At 40.3% G+C, this 21,186-nt stretch overlaps 1 protein-coding gene across 2 annotated transcripts in view; it reads left to right on the top strand.

Annotated features, from left to right (window-relative positions):
• RNF24 (ring finger protein 24) overlaps window positions 1–19,409 on the top strand; it is a 74,515-nt gene extending 55,106 nt beyond the window's left edge. For both annotated transcript variants that reach the window (XM_039224408.1, XM_039224411.1), the window contains exons 3-6: window positions 2,668–2,710; window positions 5,353–5,394; window positions 17,642–17,721; window positions 18,770–19,409. In XM_039224408.1, coding sequence (XP_039080339.1) covers window positions 2,668–2,710; window positions 5,353–5,394; window positions 17,642–17,721; window positions 18,770–18,908 — 304 coding nt within the window. In that variant the 3' untranslated portion in view covers window positions 18,909–19,409. The remainder of the gene's footprint in view (window positions 1–2,667; window positions 2,711–5,352; window positions 5,395–17,641; window positions 17,722–18,769) is intronic.
• The last annotated feature ends 1,777 nt before the right edge of the window (window positions 19,410–21,186 follow it).

Below are 21,186 nucleotides of genomic sequence, written 5' to 3'. Positions count from 1 at the left end.
TGAGCGAAATAAGCCAGGCAGAGAAGGACAAATATCACATGTTTGCACATATAGGAGGATTAGGAGGAACTTAACGGAGGACCATGGGGGAGAAGAAGGGGGGAAATGGTGGGGGAAAGGGAGAGAGGCAAACCATGAGAGACTCTTGAATGCTGAGAAACAAACTGAGGACTGATGGATGTAGGGGGGTGGGGGGAGATGGGCATGGAGGAGGGCACTTGTGGGGATGAGCACTGGGTGTTATATGGAAACCAATTTGAAAATAAACTATTTGTAAAAAAATTTTAAAAATGTTGCATAACTCTTCCAGCTGAGCCAACCAGGCACCCCTATACTGGTATTAGTTTTAAACTGGAGAATACCTTTTAAGACAGAGATGAAAGTAACTGTGGAGAACAATATACATGTACAGATCTTCCTCAACTTATGATGGAGTTACATCCCAGTAAACCCAATGTAAGTTGAGAATATTATAATCAAAAATTCATTTAATACACCTAACCTACAAGGGATGCCTGGGTGGCTCAGTCAGTTAAGCGTCCAACTTCGGCTCAGGTCATGATCTCATGGTTCGTGGGTTCAAGCCCCACGTCAGGCTCTGTGCTGACAGCCAGCTTAGAGCCTGGAGCCTGTTTCCGATTCTGTGTCTCCCTCTCTCTCAGACCCTCCCCTGCTCATGCTCGCTCTCTCTCTCTCTCTCTCTCTCTCTCTCAGAAATAAATTTTAAAAAAATTTGAAATTGCACTCTGTATACTACTTGCTGATCCACAGTATACGGCAGAGAGGGAGCAGAAGCATATTCAGACCAAGTGCCCTTTCTCCAGGCCTCTTCTAAGGATACCAGTCGTATTGCATTTAGGGTCTACCCTAATCCCAATATGACTTCATTTTAACTAAATAATCTGCAAAGACTCTGTTTCCATATAGGGCTACATTCTGAGGTTCCAGCAGGCATGAATTTTTTACATTATTCAACCCAGTATATAAGAATAGGCAAATAGACCAGTGGAACAGAATAGAAACCCTAGAAACAGACCCACATGTTGGGTCTAACACTGCAATGCAATAAGGAAAATAGGGACTTTTCAATAAATGACTCAAATGAAAACCTGCATGTGGATAAAAAGAATCTTGATCCCTACTCACATCATATATAAAGACTAATTTCAGATGGATCATAAGTAATTTCAAATGAATACCTAAATGTGATAGGTAAAATAAATTGTTTTCACAGTACACATAAGAGAATATCTTCATGATCTGGGGGTAGACAGAGATTTCTTTACACAAAAAGAACTGACATTATTGAGAAGACTTCATAAATTAGGCTTAATTTAAATTAAAAGCTTCTGTTCATCAAAAGATATATCCATCAAGAGAATGAAAATGCAAGCCATAGAGTAGGAGATAATTGCAATACCCAACAGAGTACTTGAATCTAAAATATATAAAGCACTCCTACAAATCAACAAGAAAAAGTCTTTTTAAAGACCCAAATAGGCTTTTTCTAAAGGAAGATATCCAAACAGACAATAAGCATATAAAAGGATTCTAAACATCACTAGGGAAATGTAAATTAAAACTGAAATGAGATACCACTGAATAGACCTATCAGAGTAGCTAAATATTTTTTTAATGTTTATTTTTGAGAGAGAAAGAGCACAAATAGAAAGGCAGAAAGAGAGGGAGCCTCAGAATCTGAAACAGGCTCCAGGCTACGAGCTGTCAGCACAGAACCCAGTGCACAGCTTGAACCCATGAACCGTGAGATCACGACCTGAGCCAAAGTCTTATGCTTAATCAACTGAGCCACCCAGGCGCCCCAGTTAAAATCTTTTTAATTGACCCTACCAAGTAGTGACAAAGATGTAAAACAGCTAGAGCTCTCATGGGTTACATCTAGGAGTAGAAATTGGTACAAGCATTTTGATTAGCAATTCTACTCCTAGGTATATACTCAACAGAATTTAGTCTATATGTCCACTAAAAGACATGTAGAAGAATTTGTGTAGCAGCTTTATAATAGCCCCAAACTGGAAGTAACTGAAATATTCATCAACAGTAGAATGGGTAGTCTTATATTCATACAGTACAGCACTGTATGTCAGTCAAAAAGATTTTGACTGCAACAACGTGGATGAATTTCACAAGTAATTGTTAGCTGAAAAAAGCCAACACAAAAAGTGTACCAAATGATCCATTTATGTGAAGTTCAGAACAAGCACAGTTAATCTGTAGTGATAGAAATCAAGATAGTGGGTACCTACCTCTTCAGAGTAGATATTGATTGGGAGGAGTCATTTCAGGGGTCCTGGAAATGTTCTATATCTTGATCTGGGTTATAGTTACAATAGTGTATAAATACATATATATATTAACATTTAGCTGTATTCTTAAGGGTTTTGTACATTATTAGATGGATGTTATACTTAATATTTTTAATTAAGAAAAATGTGATAAGTTAAATATTACTGAAACAAGGACTGTCACCAATTTTGTCTTAATGAGATTTCACTTGAAGTTAATATTTGGATAACATTTTATGTTTTTTCTCATAACATGGTAACAGGTCATGTGGGTATTTTTCAGGATAATGGTTGTTTAAGATTTTATCAAATTGTTACATTGGAAACCTCAATATCACATTGCTCATATTCTGTCTTTTAGGCTAAGACATCAAGCACACAAAGAATTTTATGCTTACAAACAGGTGAGAAATTTACTTCCGGTTAGCTTTAATCATTGTGTTGTTTGTTTGTTTTGCTTTTTGGGTGTTTTTTGTTTTGTTTTGTTGTTTTGCCCAAAAAATGAGAACTTAGATTTCCACTCATATTTTAAACTGGGACTGAATTTACTTGTGTTCATTTTAGCATTTCACTTGCCAGTTAGTAATACAAAATAGATCAACTTCTTTCAGTATTTTCTTTCTTATTATTTGAAGTTATAGAAAGTTCAGATGATATAATAATATAACAGGGAGGTTTAGCCAACATTTTGCTAAAGGGAGATGCTGTGGTTTATAATCCTTAAAGCTACTGTTAATCTTGTGACGTTCAGAGATTCCATGAAATGAATTTATTTTACCTCTTCCAGTAGAAGATATCAGTTCCTCAGAGGGGACCAGTTGTATTATAGTGATCTCATCTCCTCCCCCTTTCTACTAATGTCACTCCACCAGAAGTCCAAATACTTGGGTCATTATTGTTAATCCCTACCCCTTTGTACCGTCATCCTTTTGCTGATTTGTTCTTTAAGGTAATAAACTGAGCTTTTCTTGATGGCCAAGTAAAATTTGCTTTTTCTTCCATGTGTCATCCATTAACCTTTTACACCAAACAGTGGGCCTAGGTGTTCCTTAATTTTCTTTTGGCCCAAAGTATGAAATTATTTTTGTTGCCCTTAGTTTTTTGCTTTCTGTGTTTTGGGTTTTGTTTGCTTTTTGTTTTTTTTAGGGGTTTTTTTGTTGTTGGTTTGGTTTTTTTGCAGGATTGTGGGGCAGGCTTTAGTTCATTTAAATCTTTAACCTTGCTGACACTGACACTACAGGACCATGTCACCATTTTAGGATTACATATCTTTTTGTACGTCTTTTGTTTGTGTCTCTCTGAAATCTGAGCTCATTGTTGAGACACACTGATGTTCATAGGTAACCCCACACTCTTCCCCATAAGTCGACCTTCATGTGGGATTTATACACAGAGTTGAATGTTTTAGTTTTTCTGTATTAATAAATCCTGTTGTCTCAATATTATCATAAATTTGGCAGCCTCTAAGATATTTGTATGCAAGCTAAGTAGAAAGTAAAATTGGCCTTGATGGTTATTTAACAAGTGAAATTGACTGATAGAATTAATACAGTAACAAGACAGAAAGTAAAACGGTCTCTAATATCTATTGCACTAGAAATTTGGTACATCCCTGCATAGCCAGATGGTAGCTTTTGATTTCTGAAAATGTAATTTGCCCTGAAAACCATTTTTTGGTTCAGGAATATAAGATACTCAAAATTGGGAGATTTTCTACAAATTTCACTTGCCTGTTTCTTCACTTTAAGTTGGCAATGTAGTTTTTTTTTTTTTTTTTTTTTTTTTTTATGTTTTCTTTATTTCTGAGAGAGAGAGATACAGCGTGAGCAGGGGAGGGTCAGAGAAAGAGAGAGAGAGACACAGAATTTGAACCAGGCTCCAGGCTCTGAGCTCTCAGCACAGAACTCGACGTGGGGCTCGAACCCATGAACCGTGACTGAGCCGAAGTCGGACACTTAACCGACTGAGCCACCCAGGCGCCCCGATGGCAATGTAGTTCTAATAAGCTGTTTATTCTCAGAAATTTTGTTTTTCTTTTAATTTATTTTTAATGTTTTATTTATTTCTGAGAGAGACAACGTGAACAGGGGAGGGTCAGAGACAGAGGGGGACACAGAATCTGAAGCAGGTTCCAGGCTAGCTGTCAGCACAGAGCCCTATGCGGGGTTCGAACCCATGAACCATGAGATCATGACCTGAGCCGAAGTCGGACGCTTAACTGACTGAGCCACCCAGGCGCCCTAGAAATTTTCTTTCAAATAATAATGTGCACTCTTATCACTTGGCATTTTTTCAACTGGTATCCAGTCACCACAGAGTCAGGTTCGGGACTCGATGGATATTAAATTCATTTCCATAACTCTGGGTAAAGCTAAAATTTCCTGGGGATAGTGATGTAAAATAATAAGCAAAACTTCTAAAATTAAGATTGACCTTATTTTTAAATCTTTTATATATTAGTAATCACACTCAGTGACAACCAATATTGTGTTTTACTCAGTCATGAGAGTCAACCTCGTTTATTATCCTCCTATGTTAGCACTAGGTCCAGACAAGAATGTATTAATGTCTTTTCCTAAAATTTAGTCTATACTCAAAGGGATTTTAAAACTGCTTTTTGGGAGAGCATTGCATCATTGCTCAAGTTGAAAAAATGTTGCTAGAGGCACTGGGTGGCTCAGTTGGTTAAGCATCCAACTTCAGCTCAAGTCATGATCTCGCAGTTTGTGAGTTTGAGCCCCGCGTCGGGCTCTGTGCTGACAGCTCAGAGCCTAGAGCCTGTTTCAGATTCTGTATTTCCCTCTCTCTCTGCCCCTCCCCTGCTTTCCCTCCTCTCCTTCAAAAATAAATGAACATTAAAAAAATTTTTTTAAAGAAAAAATGTTGCTAAAAAAATGTTCTGTCTCATGTTATAAAAGAGATTTTCTCTAATATTGAATAAGAGGGAAAATGAGTTACACATACAAAAGAAAAATATGTGTGAGTATAATGAGAAATTTTTTAAATTACAGATTTAAATGGGTATGACATACTTTGTGTCTTACAGGTTATATTAAAAGAGAAAGTAAAAGAATTGAATTTACATGAGGTAAGTTGCCTATAAATATTTTCTTAAGTTTATTAATTTATTTTGAGAGAGAAAGAAAGAGAGAGAACGAGTGGAGAAGGGGCAGAAAGGGAGAGAATCTCAAGCAGGCTCCATACTGTTAGTGCCGAGCCAGACATGGGGCTTTATCCCACAAACCATGAGATCATGACCTGAGCTGAAATCAAGAGTAGGTCACTTAACTGACTAAGCTACCCACGCGCCCCTGAGTTGTGTTACTCTCTTGTTTTCTCACAATTGATTTTTATGTGACTTCACTTTCAATGATCCTATTAAGGGCTGATTAAAATAAGCCTAATTTTTCTTAACTTCTGAAAATAATGATAGTTAAGCATATCACTTTTATTAGATAATAGCTCAAGAAAAGATTCAAACTGGATTATTTGTTTTTGGAGTATTGAGTTTGGTTAGTTCTTTATAGATTTTGGATACTAACCCTTTATCCAATATATCATTTGCAAATATCCTCTCCCATTCCATTGGAATGGAATCACCTTTTAGTTTTGTTGATTGTTTCCTTTGCTGTGCAGAAGCTTTTTATCTTGATGAGGTCCCAGTAGTTCATCTGCATTCTTTTAACAAAAAGTTGCTGTGTTACAGCATTTTAAATCTAACCTTGGATTAAACCCAAGCATCAATTTGTTTGATTTTTAAATTTTCCCAAAATTAACATAAATGATAGAGGATGATCTCTTTTCTATTTGCGGTCTCTTTGATGACCGTAAATGGAAAATTAAATTCTGACATACATTACCAATATCGAATAGCCAGGTTCCTCAGAAACAGAAGTTCTCCTTATTCATTTTGACACATTAGTTATAATGGGTCTTTATCTTGAATGAGTACCCTGTGTTGCATCATTATGTATCACAGTTAGTATTTCACCTGCACGCATCAATTCCAGTTTTGCTGAATCTAAACTACTGATCCCCTTTCCCCATTACTTGAAACTATAGCTAGGAAAACCTAACCTTGCTCTATATATAGTTTGTTTCCAGAGACAATCATGTATTTTTTGCAGTTCATTTGGTTCTTTCCAGTTGCATTTCTTGCTGATGAAACTATTTTGTCAGACTTTTATGTGTGTGTGCATTCCTGTAGCCTAATTATACAGTGATGGCAACTTTGTCCTGCATAAGCATATGGAATTTTGATATGGATACTATTATTAGTGAATAATTACAATAGTGAAAAATCAAAAACAACCTAAATGTCATTCAGTGGTGTAGTGAATAAATAAAACATGATATAGCTGAAGATTATCTACCAAGAGAGGGAAGGAAGAAAAAGAAACCTGATCTAGTGATTCATACAGTGAGGTACTATAAAAGCAGACAAAATTAAGGACTGAGTTCTATCTGTAAATATATCAATTGGGCTAGATCTCTAATGAAATCTGCAAAAAGCAAATTACAAATTGATATAATTGTTTATAACACATATGTGAACTAAAATAAATACCATATTCTAAATGGATTCATATGCATACTGCAAGGTGTTTGAGAAGTTTGCATGATCACATAGGACATAGAAGACTAAAAAGATTAGGGGAAGTTGGCCAAACATGATATTAGTTTTATATGTAATGGTCTTAAAAAGGAAAATAAGTTAATATATTGCTTTTAAAATAATTTTTGAGTTATTGAATACATAAAAACATGTCGGACATTTAGTAAACTACAGAGACACAAAGAAGCATAATACAATTTCTGCTCTTAGGCAGTTAACAAGACTGTAAACAAGAAAGTCACACTGGAGTGTGCAAAAGGGTGCTGTTTGTTATCTGGGATATATACCAAGAAGTTCTTAAGGGGGTCTGGTATTGCATAATCATATAACTACTTCTTGACTTTTGCTCCCCTAAGGGAGCCTTCCTGGTACCTTACAGGCTCAGATGCCCAGACACCACCCCGTCTCCCTCGCCAGCTCTACAGCTGTGACTATATCATTTTTGTTTAATTTTTTCTACCAGATGGGGGCAAGCTTATACTATACACTTATACTAAGTGAAGCTAAGGAAGTACTATATACATATTCAAAACATGAGAATATATTATCCTATAAAGAAAAATATCCTCTCTTAATACCCGTAGTCTTCCCTGTTTTTATTTCTCCATCTTTTTAATAGAGGCACAGATACAGAGAAGGAGATCTCTAAGAGAAACAACAGAACAGTCATGTAAGTGGGTTCACAAATGACATCTAATGGAGTCTTGGTGTCAAGAAAAACAGGTGCTGTGGAATCTGACACTCTAGGGAATGCAGGTCCTGTTAAAGGAGTTGCCAGCACTCAGCTCTAGCTAATTGTTGCCATGGGAGAATGCAGGCCAGTTGTTGCCAGATCTGGGTTTCTTTAAGACAAGCTTGAGAGTCTGGGAGCAGTCTATGATCTGCTTCCTATTTGCATTGTCTTTGATTTCTTCACCACAGTGTCCCCAGCTCTAGTTTTGATGAGTAGTTCCTTTCTCCATTAAATCTCCTTTGTCAAAAACCAAATGATCATATTTTGTGACTCTCTTTTTCGATTCTATATTCTGCTCCATTGATTTATGCACCCATTTCCTCACCAACACCACAATTTTGATTACGGTAACTTTATAATAAGTCAAACTCAGGCAGTATGATTCCTCCAGCCATATTCTTCTTTTCCTAAACTGTTGTAGCTAGTCTAGTTCCTTGCTTTTCCATATAAATTGTAGCATCAGCTAGTCTATATCAACAAAAAAGAAGAAAAAATTCCTCCTAGGATTCTTATTAATACTGCATTAAATCTGTAAGTCGGGAAAATTGGCATCTTTACCATGTTGAGTCTTATAATCTAAAAACACATTATGTCTTTCCATGATTTATATTTATATATTTACTGATTTATATAAAGCTCTGTTGTTAGTGCATTTATACATTTAGGATTTTTATATCTTTTTGGTGAATTGACCCCTTTATCAAGACATAATATCCCTCTTTGCTTTAAAATCTTTGTCTGATGTTAATATAGCACCTCTAGCTTTCTTCTGATTAATGTTTGCATGACATGTCTTTTTCCATCCTTTAGTTTTCAGTCTACCTGTGGAATTATATTTGAAGTGAGTTTTCTGATAGATAGCATAAAGTTGGGTACTGGTGGGGGTTTTTAATCCACTCAGCCAATCTTTATTTTAATTGGTGTGTTTAGACCATTTACATTCAAGGCAGTTATTGATATTTGGAATTAGGTCTACCATTTTATTACTTGTCTTTTGTTTTTCCCTCTTTCATTCTTCTGTTTCCCTTTTACTGCCTTCTTTGGGTTATTTGAAGACTTTTAGCAATCCGTTTTAGTGATCCATTTTTAGTATCTTTTGTAATTTGACTTTATCTTTTTTGTATAATATTTTAGAGAATTACAAAATAAATACTTAGAACCATTTTTTTTAGCACTTCAATTCGAATGTAGAAACATTCTACCAATGTAGATAGACCTCTTTACCTTTTTCCCTATCATATTACATCTATATACATTGACAGTCCCATCAGACAATGTTATATTTTTAACTTAAAACTGTCAAATATATTTTAAAGAATTCTGGAGAGGAAGAATAGTCATAAATATTCAGATATTTACCATTTCTGTTCTTCTTCACTCCTAATATTTCAAGTTTCCTTCTTTTTTTAATGTATGTTTAGAGAGAGAGAGAGCATGCATGTGCATGCATGAGTGGGGGGAGGGGCAGAGAGGAGAGAGAGAATCCCAGTCAGGTTCCACACCATCAGCAGGGAACCTGAACCCGTGAACTATGATGAACTGTGAGATCATGACCTGAGCCAAAATCAAGAGTAGGACACTTAACCAACTGAGCCACCCAGGCACCCCTTCAAGTTTCCTTCTTAATGTCATTTTCCTTTTATCTGGTTAACTTCCTGTAGCATTTCTTTTAAATTTTTTAATGAATATTTATATTGGAGAGAGAGGGGGAGAGACAGAGAGAGCAGCAGAGTGACAGAGAGAAAGGGAGACACAGAATCCAAAGCAGGCTCCAGGCTCTGAGCTGTCAGCACAGAGCCCGACGCGGGGCTCGAACCCACAAACTGTGAGATCATGACCTGAGCCGAAGTCAGAAGCTTAACCGACTGAGCCACCCAGGCGCCCCGTGTAGCATTTCTTTTAGAGCAGATCTGCTGGCTGTGAATTCTGCTAGTTTGCCTTCATCTGAGAATGTCTTTATTTCATTTTTATCCTAATGCAAAGGCATAGAACTCTAAGTTGACACTTCTTTTCTTTCAGCACCTTTAAAATGTGCCACCTGTTCTGGCCTCCACCTTTACTGATGAGAAATTCACAGTCATTCAAATAATTGATCCTCTATCAGTGTCTTTTTGCTCTAGCTGCTTTCAAGGTGGTTTTTTTTTTGTCTTTAATTTTCGATAATTTAATTATGATATGTCTGAGCATGGATTTCTTTGGATTTATCCTGTTTGTGGTTTACTCAGCTTCATAAATATGTAGGTTTGACTTTCACCAAGGCTGATTTTCAGCCATTATTCATATTTTGTTTTTGCATTGGACTTTTTTGGGGGTGGAGGAAGAGAGAGAGGGAGAGAGCACATGCATAAGCTAGGGAGAAGCAGAGAGAGAGAGAGAGAGAGAGAGAGAATCTTAAGCAGGCTCCACGCCCAGCATGGAGCCCGAAAAGGGGCATCACCTCACGACCCTGGGATCATGTCCTTAGCTGAAATCAAGAGTCGGATGCTTAACTGACTGAGCCACCCAGTGCCCCCACATTGCACTCTTTTCTGTGCTGCCACCCACCAGAGATGGCCTCATCTACCTGCTGTGCTTATACGGGTCGATCAGAATATGCATAGCTTTGTAGAACCCTGAGTCCACATCCACAATACAGTGGGAGAACCATCCGTGTAGCTTCCAAATTTGAATAAATTGAGGCCCATCCCCTCTTCTTACTTGTATGTACAAAAGAGAAAGGCGACCCTGCTCCCCTCTGCATCTCAGCACCAGCTGGGAACCTAGCTGCACAAGGACTAGGAAGAGCCATCAGTTTTCTCAGGTAAGGCAAGAGGGTGGGTGAGGGTTAGTGTGGCAGATACACTGTGGCCCTGTTCTGCCCTGCTTTCCACAAGAAGAGACTACAGAAAGCTCGGACCCATTGGAGTTGCCCCCTGTGTAAAGTGAAAGAATATCTTTTCCTCCTTCTTACCTCCCCATAAGCTCATCCCCTTCCCTTTGCTCCAGTGATGAGGTAGTTCTGGCAGTGCAAGTTTTACTACACCCTTGTCTTATATAGGAGGAGATTTAAACCCATTCAGCCTTTCTAGGACTACTGATCCATCTTCTTAAAAATCACATTCCTGAATTTTACTTTTAAATTGATATACAAGTATTTGGAGCCCAACTGAGGTTTGTCCCATGTTTGTTAAAATAGCAAAAGTAGTAAAAAGCAGCAAAAATCCAAAGTGTTTTAAGGAACTGACAGTATATAGGACTCTAGAGATTGAGTGGGTATAGTCTCTCCCTTCCATTAGGGAACACTGGTCCCATGGGAGAGAAGGCCACATATGCATGAGGCATGTACAGTAATGTGCCAGTGATACGAACACATGAGGGCCATGTTAGGAACTGTCCACTCTACTTCATTTGGAACCAGAAAGTTGGACCTTTCCTGAATGGCACAACCATCTTTACGTTGTTTCATAGTTCTCAAAGATGAGAACCAACCTTACCAACCTTAAATGACACCTCTGAACTAGAAATGCTGCCTCTGGAATCAGTATACAAGGTGGCAAGATTACCAAGATATCTGTCACTTCATATAATTATCTTAAGCAAGGGAACTCACATTTTTAAAAATTTAGATAAGGTAGGTATTATTCGTTATTTTGCATTTGTAGAAATTGAGATTTAAGGAAGTTGAGTAGAATGGGTATATTATCCAGCTTTCAAGCATAGAGAAAGAATGTGACCCTAGCCTTTCCCATGGTGACAACCTCCCCACAAGCACATGCCCTCACACAGAATCTCCTCCATCCCTCTCCAGAAGAGAAGAGGAAACACAAGCCATCTAGTGTAGAGCCCCAATTCCTACTTCATGAATGTGAAATGCCCAGGTTGCTGTAAAATCACCACAGCCTTTAACCACGCACAAATTGTAGTTTGTGTGTTAGCTACTTCACTGTTCCCTGCCAAACTACAGAAGGAAAAGCAAGACTTAACAGAAGGATGCTCCTTCAGATAAAAGCAGCACTAAAAGCACTTGAATCAAGATGAGTGGGAAACCATCCCAATAAACACATTTTAGATACAAAACAAAAATAGTGTGACCCTAGCTGTTTGAGTCTGGAGCCATCATATCATGCTGCCCCCACTGCCCCCACAGACTTGAAGTTTCTGCTGTTCCCAGGCTGCCAAAAATTACTTTGGAGCTACTTGACCCAGCTTCCTTCTGCTTTCTGCAGGTGCCATCAGTTAAGAACTTTTCTGACTTTAACATGTAAAAGAAGCAAACTCAAGTATCTATAGACTAACCAGTCAGTAAACGTATATTCCTATCCCAGCTTCTGGAAGGGATAACATCATCATAGAATCCATTCTTTAACTTCAAAAAATGAAGTTGTCATTAAAGGGAAGTCCTCATTAATGATGAGGAACTCTTCCCATCTCCTATTAGGCTCTAATGTAAAGACCAAAGACATAACAAAAAAAGAGAACTCCAAACCAATATCCCTTATGAACATAGAAAAAATACTAAATCCCCCAGCATATAAAAGGAATTATAAACCATAATCAAATGGAATTTATCCCAAGGAATACAAAGTTGGTTCAACAAAGGAAAAACCGTCAATGTAATACACCCTATTAACGGAATAAAAGGAGAAAAAAAACACATGATCACTTGAGCACGTGCAGAGAAAGGACTTGACAAAATTCAACATTCTTTTAAGATAAAAACTCTCATCAAACTAGGAGTATAAGTGAACTTCCTCAAGTTGATTTATGGAAAACACAGAGCTAACATCATGCTTCATAGTGAAAAACTGAAAGCTTTTTCCCCTGAGATCAGAACAAGACCAGGATGCCTGCTCTTACCATTTTTTTTTAATATTTTTTTATTTATTTCTAGGAGAGAGAGAGAGAGACAGCGCGAGCAGGGGAGGGTCAGAGAGAGAGGGAGACACAGACTCCGAAATAGGCTCCAGGCTCCGAGCTGGCAGTCAGCACAGAGCCTGACGCGGGGCCCGAACCCACGAACCGCGAGATCACGACCCAAGCGAAAGTCGGATGCCCAACCAACTAAGCCACCCAGGCGCCCCATGCTCTTACCATTTTTATTCAGCACTGTACTGCAGTCGTACTACATTGTACTGCAGGGTCTAGCCAGAGCAGTCAGGCGAGAAAAAGTAACAAAAGGTATCCAGATTGGAAAGGGAAAATCAAAACTATATTTTCATATGACATGAATTTATAAAAACAGAAAACCCTACAGAATCCACCAAAAATCAGGAAAGCTAATAAATGAGTGCAACAAATGTCCAGGATATAAGATCAACATACAAAACCCAGCTGTATTTCTATACACTGGCAATGAATAATCCAAAAGTTAAATTAAGAAAACTACTCCATTTACAGCAACATCAAAAAGAGCAACTAGGAATAAGTTTAACAAAAGAAGCTCAGACTTATACACTGAAAAGTACAAAATATCATTGAAGGATATTAAAGAAGACCTGTATAAGTGGAAAAACCTACCATGTTTGTGGTTTGGAAGACCTACTATTGATAAAATGGCAGTATTCCCCCAAATATTTATAGAATTAACACAGTCCCTATCAAAATCACAGCTGTCTTTTTTTTTTTTTTTTTTTTTTGGTAGAAATTGACAAGCAGTTCCTAAAATTCACATGGAAATGTAAGGGACCCAGAATAGCCAAAAACAATCATGAAAGGAACAGAGTTGGAGGAGTCACACCTCCCAATTTTAGAATTTACACAAAGCTTCAATAATGAAGACAGTGTGATACAGTTGGAGAGATGTGCAAATCACTGGAATAGAATTGTGAGTTCAGAAACAAACCTACATGGGGCACCTGGGTGACTCAGTTGGTTAAGTATCCAACTTTTTGTTTTGGCTCAGGTCATGATCTCACAGTTTTTGCATTCGAGCTCTGTATCAGGCCTCTGTGCTGACAGCATGGAGCCTGCTTGGGATTCTCTCTCTCCCTCTCTTTCACTTCCCCAACTCACACATGCATGCATGTGCACTTTTTCCTCTCTCTCAAACTTAAAAAAAAAAGTTAATTTAAGAAACAAATCTATACAATTATGGTCAATTGATTTTTTTTTAACTTTTCTAAAAATTTAGTGTTGAGAGAGAAAGAGAGACAGTATGAGCAGGGGAGGGCCAGAGAGCGAGGGAGACACAGAATCCAATCATGGCCTGAGCAGAAGTTGGACACCCAGCCGACTAAGCCACCTAGGTGCCCCTATATCTACGTTTATTTCTAAGAGTTTTGTAATTTTAGTTGTTAAATCTGGGTCTTTATTCCATTTTTGAGTTAATTTTTATATGTGGTGTGAAGCAGAGCTCTAACTTCATTATTTTACATAATTTGGTTATCTCAGCACCATTTGTTCAGTCAACTACTTTTTCCCTATTTAATTGTCTTGGTGCACTTGTTGAAAATCAATTGACTGGGGCACCTGGTAGCTCAGTCGGTTAAGCATCTAACCGGCTCAGGTCATGATCTCACGGTTCGTGGGTTCAAGCCCCATGTCGGGCTCTGTGCTGACGGCTGGCTCAGAGCCTGGAGCCTGCTTCAGATTCTGTGTCTCCCTCTCTCTGTCTGACCTTTCCCTGCTCATGCTGTCTCTCTCTCTCTCTCTCAGAAATAAAACATTAAAATTTTTTTAAAAATTAAAAAAAAAGAAACATAGATATAAATTTTTGTGGCTTTGGGTTAAATGATGGTTTCTTAGATATGACACCTAAAGCACAAGCAACCAAAGGAAAATAATAAATTGAACTTCATCAAAATTTAAAAACCCTTATCAATTAAGTAAAAAGATAACCCACAGGGAGAAAATATTTGCAGATCTTGTATCTGAAAAGAGTAGGTAGTATCCACAATATGGAAATAACTATTACAACTCAATAATAAAAAGCCTACAAAATAAAAAGAACTACAAATATTTTATTATATTAGCCTTTCTATCCTAACAAGGTCTTTTGCAGAACAAAAGCTTTTAAGTTTGAGCAAGTCCATTTTATTGATTTTTTTTTCCTTCAGTTGCTTAGGCTTTAGCAGTGATATCGTGCTTTTGGTGATATCCAGCTACGGATATCCGATTGCTCCAATACCGTTTGTTGAAAAGGCTGTCCTCTTGCCATTGAAATGCTTTTGTACCGTTGTCAAAATAAGTTGGCTATCTGATAAGGATTTGTGTCTAGAATATATAAAGAACTCTTACAATTCTATAATAAAAAGAAAAATAACCCAACTAAAAAAATGGGCAAAGAATTTTGAACAGACCTTTCTCCAAAGAAGATACACAACAGGCCAATAAGCACATCATTAGTCATTAGGAAAGTGCAAATCAAAACCACAATGAGATTACCGCTTAATACCATCTAGGATGGCCATAATAAAAAAGACAATAAAAATAACCTGATGATATAGAGAATGGAACCCTCATACACTGCTGGTAGGAATATGAAATGATGTAGCCATTCTGGGAAACAAAGAGTTTAGTAATTCCTCAAAAAGTTAAATATTAGAGTTACCATATGACCTAACAATTATTTCTAGATATATGCCCAGAGAACTGAAAATTCATGTTACTTGTTTAGAGTAGAGCAACATTATCCATAAGAGCTAAAAGGTAGAAACAATCCAAGTAGCCATCAACTAATGAATGGATAAACAAATATGGTATATCCATAATACTATTTAGCCATAAAAGTAAATAAAATATTGATTCATGGTACATGAATGAACCTTGAAGGCATTGTGCTAAGTGAAAGAAGGCAGACAAAAAAGACCACTTATTGTATGATACCGTTTAATGATTTCCATTCCATTCTGGAAATGACCAGAATAGACAAATCCATCAAAACAGAAAGTTGATTAGTGATTGCCAGGGACTTTGGAGAAGATGGAATGGCGAGTGACTGTTTATGGGTGTGGGCTTTGGGAGCATGGAATGAAATGCTCTGGAATTAGATAGTGGTGATGGTCGCACAACTCTGTGAATATACTAAAAACTGCTTAATTGTATTCTTTAAAGGGATGAATATTATGTGAAATATATCTCCATTATTAAAAAGGTATGAGAAGTTACAGTGGACAAGCAGTCTGTTGTTGAAATACTGTTAAGTGCAAAATAGGACCTATAAAGTTGTAAAATTAGTTTAGCCCTTCATGGAACCTCTAAAAAGTCAGATCTAAGGCTTTTTCTCCCTTGGCTTTTGGTCACTTTTGGCACTTAATTCAGAATTTATCTTTTTTTTTTTACAGGTGACTATGGTTTTAGAATTTGTTTAACAACATAATAGCACATTATAACCATTAATTGTAACTCCATTTTAAAAAGGCTATAAATCTAATTTTGGATCCTAGAAAAATAAGCAAATTAAAATGAGTGGCTTGTCCAACTTCTTGCCCTTTGGTGGGATCAATGCTGAATCTCCACAGGGCAGAGCCAGCAAGCAGTCCTGACCCTGTTTCCCTCCCTGTGCTGGGAGGGAAGCTGGGTGTGGCCACAGGAGAGCCTATTTGTATAGGCTACCAGATGGGAACATCATTTCCTCTTTTAAGCAGAGGACCAAAAAATCACCCCCAAGGCTGGAACTGCTAGTTTCTAATCTTGACCCACAGAGCTGGTTCTCAGTCTTCCTCCCGAGGTCAAAGATGGGCTTAACGATAGTGCTTCCATCACGAAATTTAAACATAAATAAAAACAACTGATATTGGTAGACTGCCTTACTGCCGCCTCAGCTCTGCGCCCAGTCTGAACTGATGACAGTGAGGCAGGTGGTGTACCCACCATACAGATGAAGGAACAGAGCTTGAAGGGTATCATGATGACAGAGGTTCCAAAGCTAGTGGGTGTCTGAACCAAGGCCAGCTGTCTGTCCTTCCTTGTCCCCTGCTCTCTGGCTGTCTTCATGGGAAGTCTGAATCTGGGAAGATAGTTATCCATTCTCCTCCTCCCTGAAGATCCTGTCTGCTGCGTACACAAGGCCCCTGAGAGCTCCCCATAGAAGGGTGTTGGAAAACCAACATTCACAGCTCTAGTGACAGGGCACCAAGAGCCACGTGTCCTATAACATAACCTAAGAAGACACTGGGTTACACATTATAGGTTAAGAAATAGGCAACAGGGAAGCCATCAGTGGGATGGACAAGAAATGGTGATGGTTGAATTAGGATCCCTGGAAATGGACAGGGAAGCAAGCAGGGAGGAGTTCAAACTTCGGGCAGACTAGTACAGCAGCACATCAGTGCAACACACCTGGGTCCCTAGCCAGCTCTGGCCACTCACCAGGGTGGCTCTGAGCCTGTTTTCTCACCTGTAAAGTGGGTATATGCAATAGTACTTGATGTCCGTGGACACTGGTATGTACCCAAGGACTATGGCTGGAAGTGAAGGCCTCTTTCCAGGCAGTGGAGCCTAGCCACCTGTCAGAAAGTGAGTCTGGCCCCATCTGTGTATTTTCATAAATTTAACTATAGAAGCTCTTTTATGACTTTATATATGACAAAGACGTGGACACGGCAGCACGTAAGTGAGGGGCCCCAGGAACTATAAAAAGCACGTTACTGCAGGCTAGGCCATGGTTTAGAGTTTCTACGTTGTGAAGACCAAAGGAGGGCTCCAGGGGCTGCGCTGAGCGGGCACAGCACTCCCTGGCAAAGTCAGCCCCTCCCCCACCACAGGAAAATCGCTGTATGTTCAGCCTATGTACTGAGAATAGACCTAAGTCAGACTTCTGAGTACTGAAGTAAGGGAAGCTGCCTCTTGCTGTCTTCTCCTGTCTGCCCTCCATCTTGAAGGTATGTGACAGGAAGAGCAGGAGACTCTTCTTCAGAAGACCTGGCCCAGTCAAGCCTGCTTCTTTCACTTAAGGAGTTGTGGGACCTTGTAAGTCCCTTCAAATGGCTGGCTTCCGGGGCCTGCACTTTACTTTGCGGCCTGCGGGAGTATTTAGCACCTTACCTAATATATGAATTTGTCTTTCAGCTCTGTGCAGTGTGTCTAGAAGACTTCAAGCCTCGAGATGAATTGGGCATTTGTCCATGTAAACATGCCTTTCACAGAAAGTGAGTACTGGTGTGGAATTATTTTTTTTAGCGTTTATTTTTTTGAGAGAGAGACAGAGTGCAAGCAGGGGAGGGGCAGAGAGAGAGAGGAAGACACAGAACCCGAAGCAGGCTCAGGCTCTGAGCTGTCAGCACAGAGCCCAACACAGGCAGGGCTTGAACTTAGGAATGGCATGATCATGACCTGAGCCAAAGTTGGACGTTTAACCGACTGAGCCACCCAGGCGCTTCTGGTGTGGAATTATTTAAAGGGACCTGAATTTGAGCCACATCAAGCAACTTATTTGTGGGCTTGGAACAGTGCCAGACAAGCTTGACAGCTTCATGATTGGTCTGTAATGCAGCAAGCTGAATGCATCCTGTGGGGTGAGGTAGGTGTGTGTTGGGGGGGCGGGGGGAGTGAGGTAGGTTGTGTGCACGCGCGCGCGTGTGTGTGTGTGTACGTACGTACACGTACGTGACATTAGGAGGGACCAGGGTGGTGGAACATGACCACCAGGCAGGACTTTGGGCAGAGGGCCAGATGAGCCCACACCTCCTTAGAGCTCACTCCTTAGAGCTCAGGCTATAAACAGCTACTTCAGTGGAATTTTCCGAGAGGTTCTATTCCTAAAAACTTATTTTAATCAAAACCATAGTTATTTTAAATCAAAATAAAGTGTGAATGTAAATGGTAGTGTGAGGCTATCTCTTATGCCAACATACTAATATTCCCCCTTCTATCACAACTTTTTCGTCTTTTCTGTTAAAAATTTATTTCCCCTACTTCTCACCATCCTCCTCAGTGTACTTCATCCTTTAAGAAGTCATGGATGATTTGCGGGTATAGCATGCTGTGGCTTCTTCATATCACCTTTTAGATTAGAGGGTCTGGTTCCTCCAGAGAATAAAAGGCATTCTCCATCTGCTGATGGAGCTGCTTGGGATCTGATCACACCAGCCCCCACCCCGCTAGAGGGGCAGATATGTTTAACCCATGAGGCATCTGGGCAGGGGGCGCCATAAGCCCGGGACTGACATCTTCCTCCTGTGTTTTCTCATCCTCCAGGTGCCTTATTAAGTGGCTGGAGGTTCGGAAAGTGTGTCCACTGTGCAACATGCCAGTTCTGCAGCTGGCCCAGCTGCACAGTAAGCAGGACCGTGGACCCCCGCAGGGGCCCCTGCCCGGGGCAGAGAACATTGTATAGTTCCCCCAAAGATCAAACTGCTGTGGGATCCAACGTCCATGTGGAGCCAGGAGGAACACAAGCAGTCTGTGCGTTGGCTGCTCTACCTGGGGCACCAGCTGCCACTTCCTTTGCCTCATGAAGAACTCGGGCCAGCTAAGCTGGGAAGCCAGACTGCTGGGTCTTGTGACAACCAAAGCACGCTGACACTACCCCATGCCAAGAGGAGAGGAGTAGATGATGGATAACCCTTCTGGTTACGTTCAAGAAACTTCACGAGGGTCTCTTGCTGATGCCATTACTGTCTCCCAGATACTTCTCTCCATGTCAAGGTGAATCTTTATGAAGCAGAAGGGAAGATAGAACTGTTAGAGAAGGGAACTGAGGGCAGGTCTTTAAAGCCATCCCCGCCCCCTACCCTGTGGACAGATGAGCTTCTATGCAGACCGTGCATGCCTTTGCAGCAGCAGACCCTCCCGGCAGTCCCTGAGCCAAGTAAAACCAGCGGTTACCTCAGCTGAAGCACGACTGGTTGCCAGTGATTGGTGAGGCAGTGCCAACAAGGCTTTTCACATTATGTTCCTTTGATAAGGTCATCTTGGAACCCAAGGGCTTTGGTTACCACAGAGCAGCAGTGCCCCCTCGCCACTCCTCCTCCCTCAAGTTCACGACACTTGCTTATCAAATCATCTAAACACATTAGATGTGCTTGGAAAGGCTTGGTCAGAAGTCATTTCCTCTTATTTCCCCCCCAACTCCCCAGTGAGGCCCAGCCAAGCCGCCCATCAGGAGCCCCAGCAGGGGTTGGGTCTGAGTCCCACTTGTCCCTGTGTGACCCATGGGGCCCCAGGGTGCTGCCCACACCCCCATACAGTGGGGTTCCAGTGCAGCTGCTGGTCTTCGCCCACTGCCTCAGTAAGGAGCTGCTGTGAGCCCCTCAGACCACTCCCAAGGGAAGATTCTTCCTGAGAATGGCCAGTCCTCACGGCCCTGCTGAGAGGATGCTGACCCCTTGACTCTCCCCACTCTTTCCCTCTGTTCCCTTACCCCTCTTGCCATGTTTCTACTTAAGGGAAAATGCCTGTCATTGACTTTTTAACAATTTAAAGCATCCCAAATAAGATCTTTATAGAATTCTGAAGCCGGGGATCCACTTGAAATTGTAGGTAGTTTCAGGAAGCTCCTGTAGGGCTGTTCACCCATTGGCGTGTGCCTCAGTGTCCAGACTTGCGATAAGTAATTGAAAGTGTCTTTATAGGAGAGAAATGCATGCTGCTCTTTGGCTCTTTCTGTCCAACTTTTCTAGGGGCGACAAGTCCATTTGGATTCATGAATACTGTATAAATTTGCTATCTGAAGTGGCTTTGGGTTAGATAGAAAGTTCTTTTCCACGGCACTGTGCTTTTCCACCTCCTTCTGTTATAGGGTGGACTTGTCAGCAGCGTTGCCCCTGCTCCATTCCCCAGGTGTGAGTGAGGACAGTTTCTCATTGGACATGTGGCCTGCATGGTATGGAGAGAGAATGAAGCTTTACTACTCTGTTTATGGCAGGTCTCCAGGGACTTTTTTTCTGGATTCGTCTCTACCATCTTAGAATGGGCAATAGAACCTGTCCTTGGCTCAGATGGCTGGGGTCAGATGAGGAGGAAAATTCCCATTAGCCTAGGAAAGTGCTGGACAAAATCCAGATGGGAAAATTACAAATCCAGTGGGTCAGAATTGGCCGTTTTCCTTCCTCCGCGTGACCTATTCATGGCACGCCAACTGGCTGCTGCTGCAACGGGGCAAGGAAGTGTGGGGTATTTTTATATGAAAGCCTCAGCCTGTTGGGCATCTTGAGAACTTTTCATATGCTTCTACTTTCACCATTTCGGCGTTGTGTTGGTAGCACAATAGAGTTGAATGCTGCAAGTCACCCAGTTTCCAGTGACCAATATCAAAAGGAGGCCTGCTTCTGGACTAGCCTCATTTGTGGCCAACACTCACCATTCTCCATGGAATGGCCTTGGAACCAACCTCACCTTGTTGTTAATGGGGTTCCAACAGGAAAGAGAATTTTTCCCCTCAAGAATTCTCGTGCTCTAAAAACTGCAAGATCTCAGCTCCTGGCTTTGGCAGGATTATAACTGGTCAGTTGCAGCTTTCTTCTGTCCCTGTACGTGTAGGTAGATTAGTTCATTTCCCCATATCACAGGAAGGGCAAGCTGATGTGGTTGGTGCATAGCTCTGGCCATTAGAGGAAAGCTCCAGAATGCTGTGCACTCTGCATTGGGCACCAACCCCCACAAGGTGCCACCAA

Source organism: Hyaena hyaena, unplaced genomic scaffold, assembly GCF_003009895.1.
Source record: "Hyaena hyaena isolate Hyena2069 unplaced genomic scaffold, ASM300989v1 scaffold_16, whole genome shotgun sequence".
Classification (NCBI taxonomy): Eukaryota; Metazoa; Chordata; class Mammalia; order Carnivora; family Hyaenidae; genus Hyaena; species Hyaena hyaena.
This window is presented reverse-complemented; position numbering and strand designations above follow the sequence as displayed.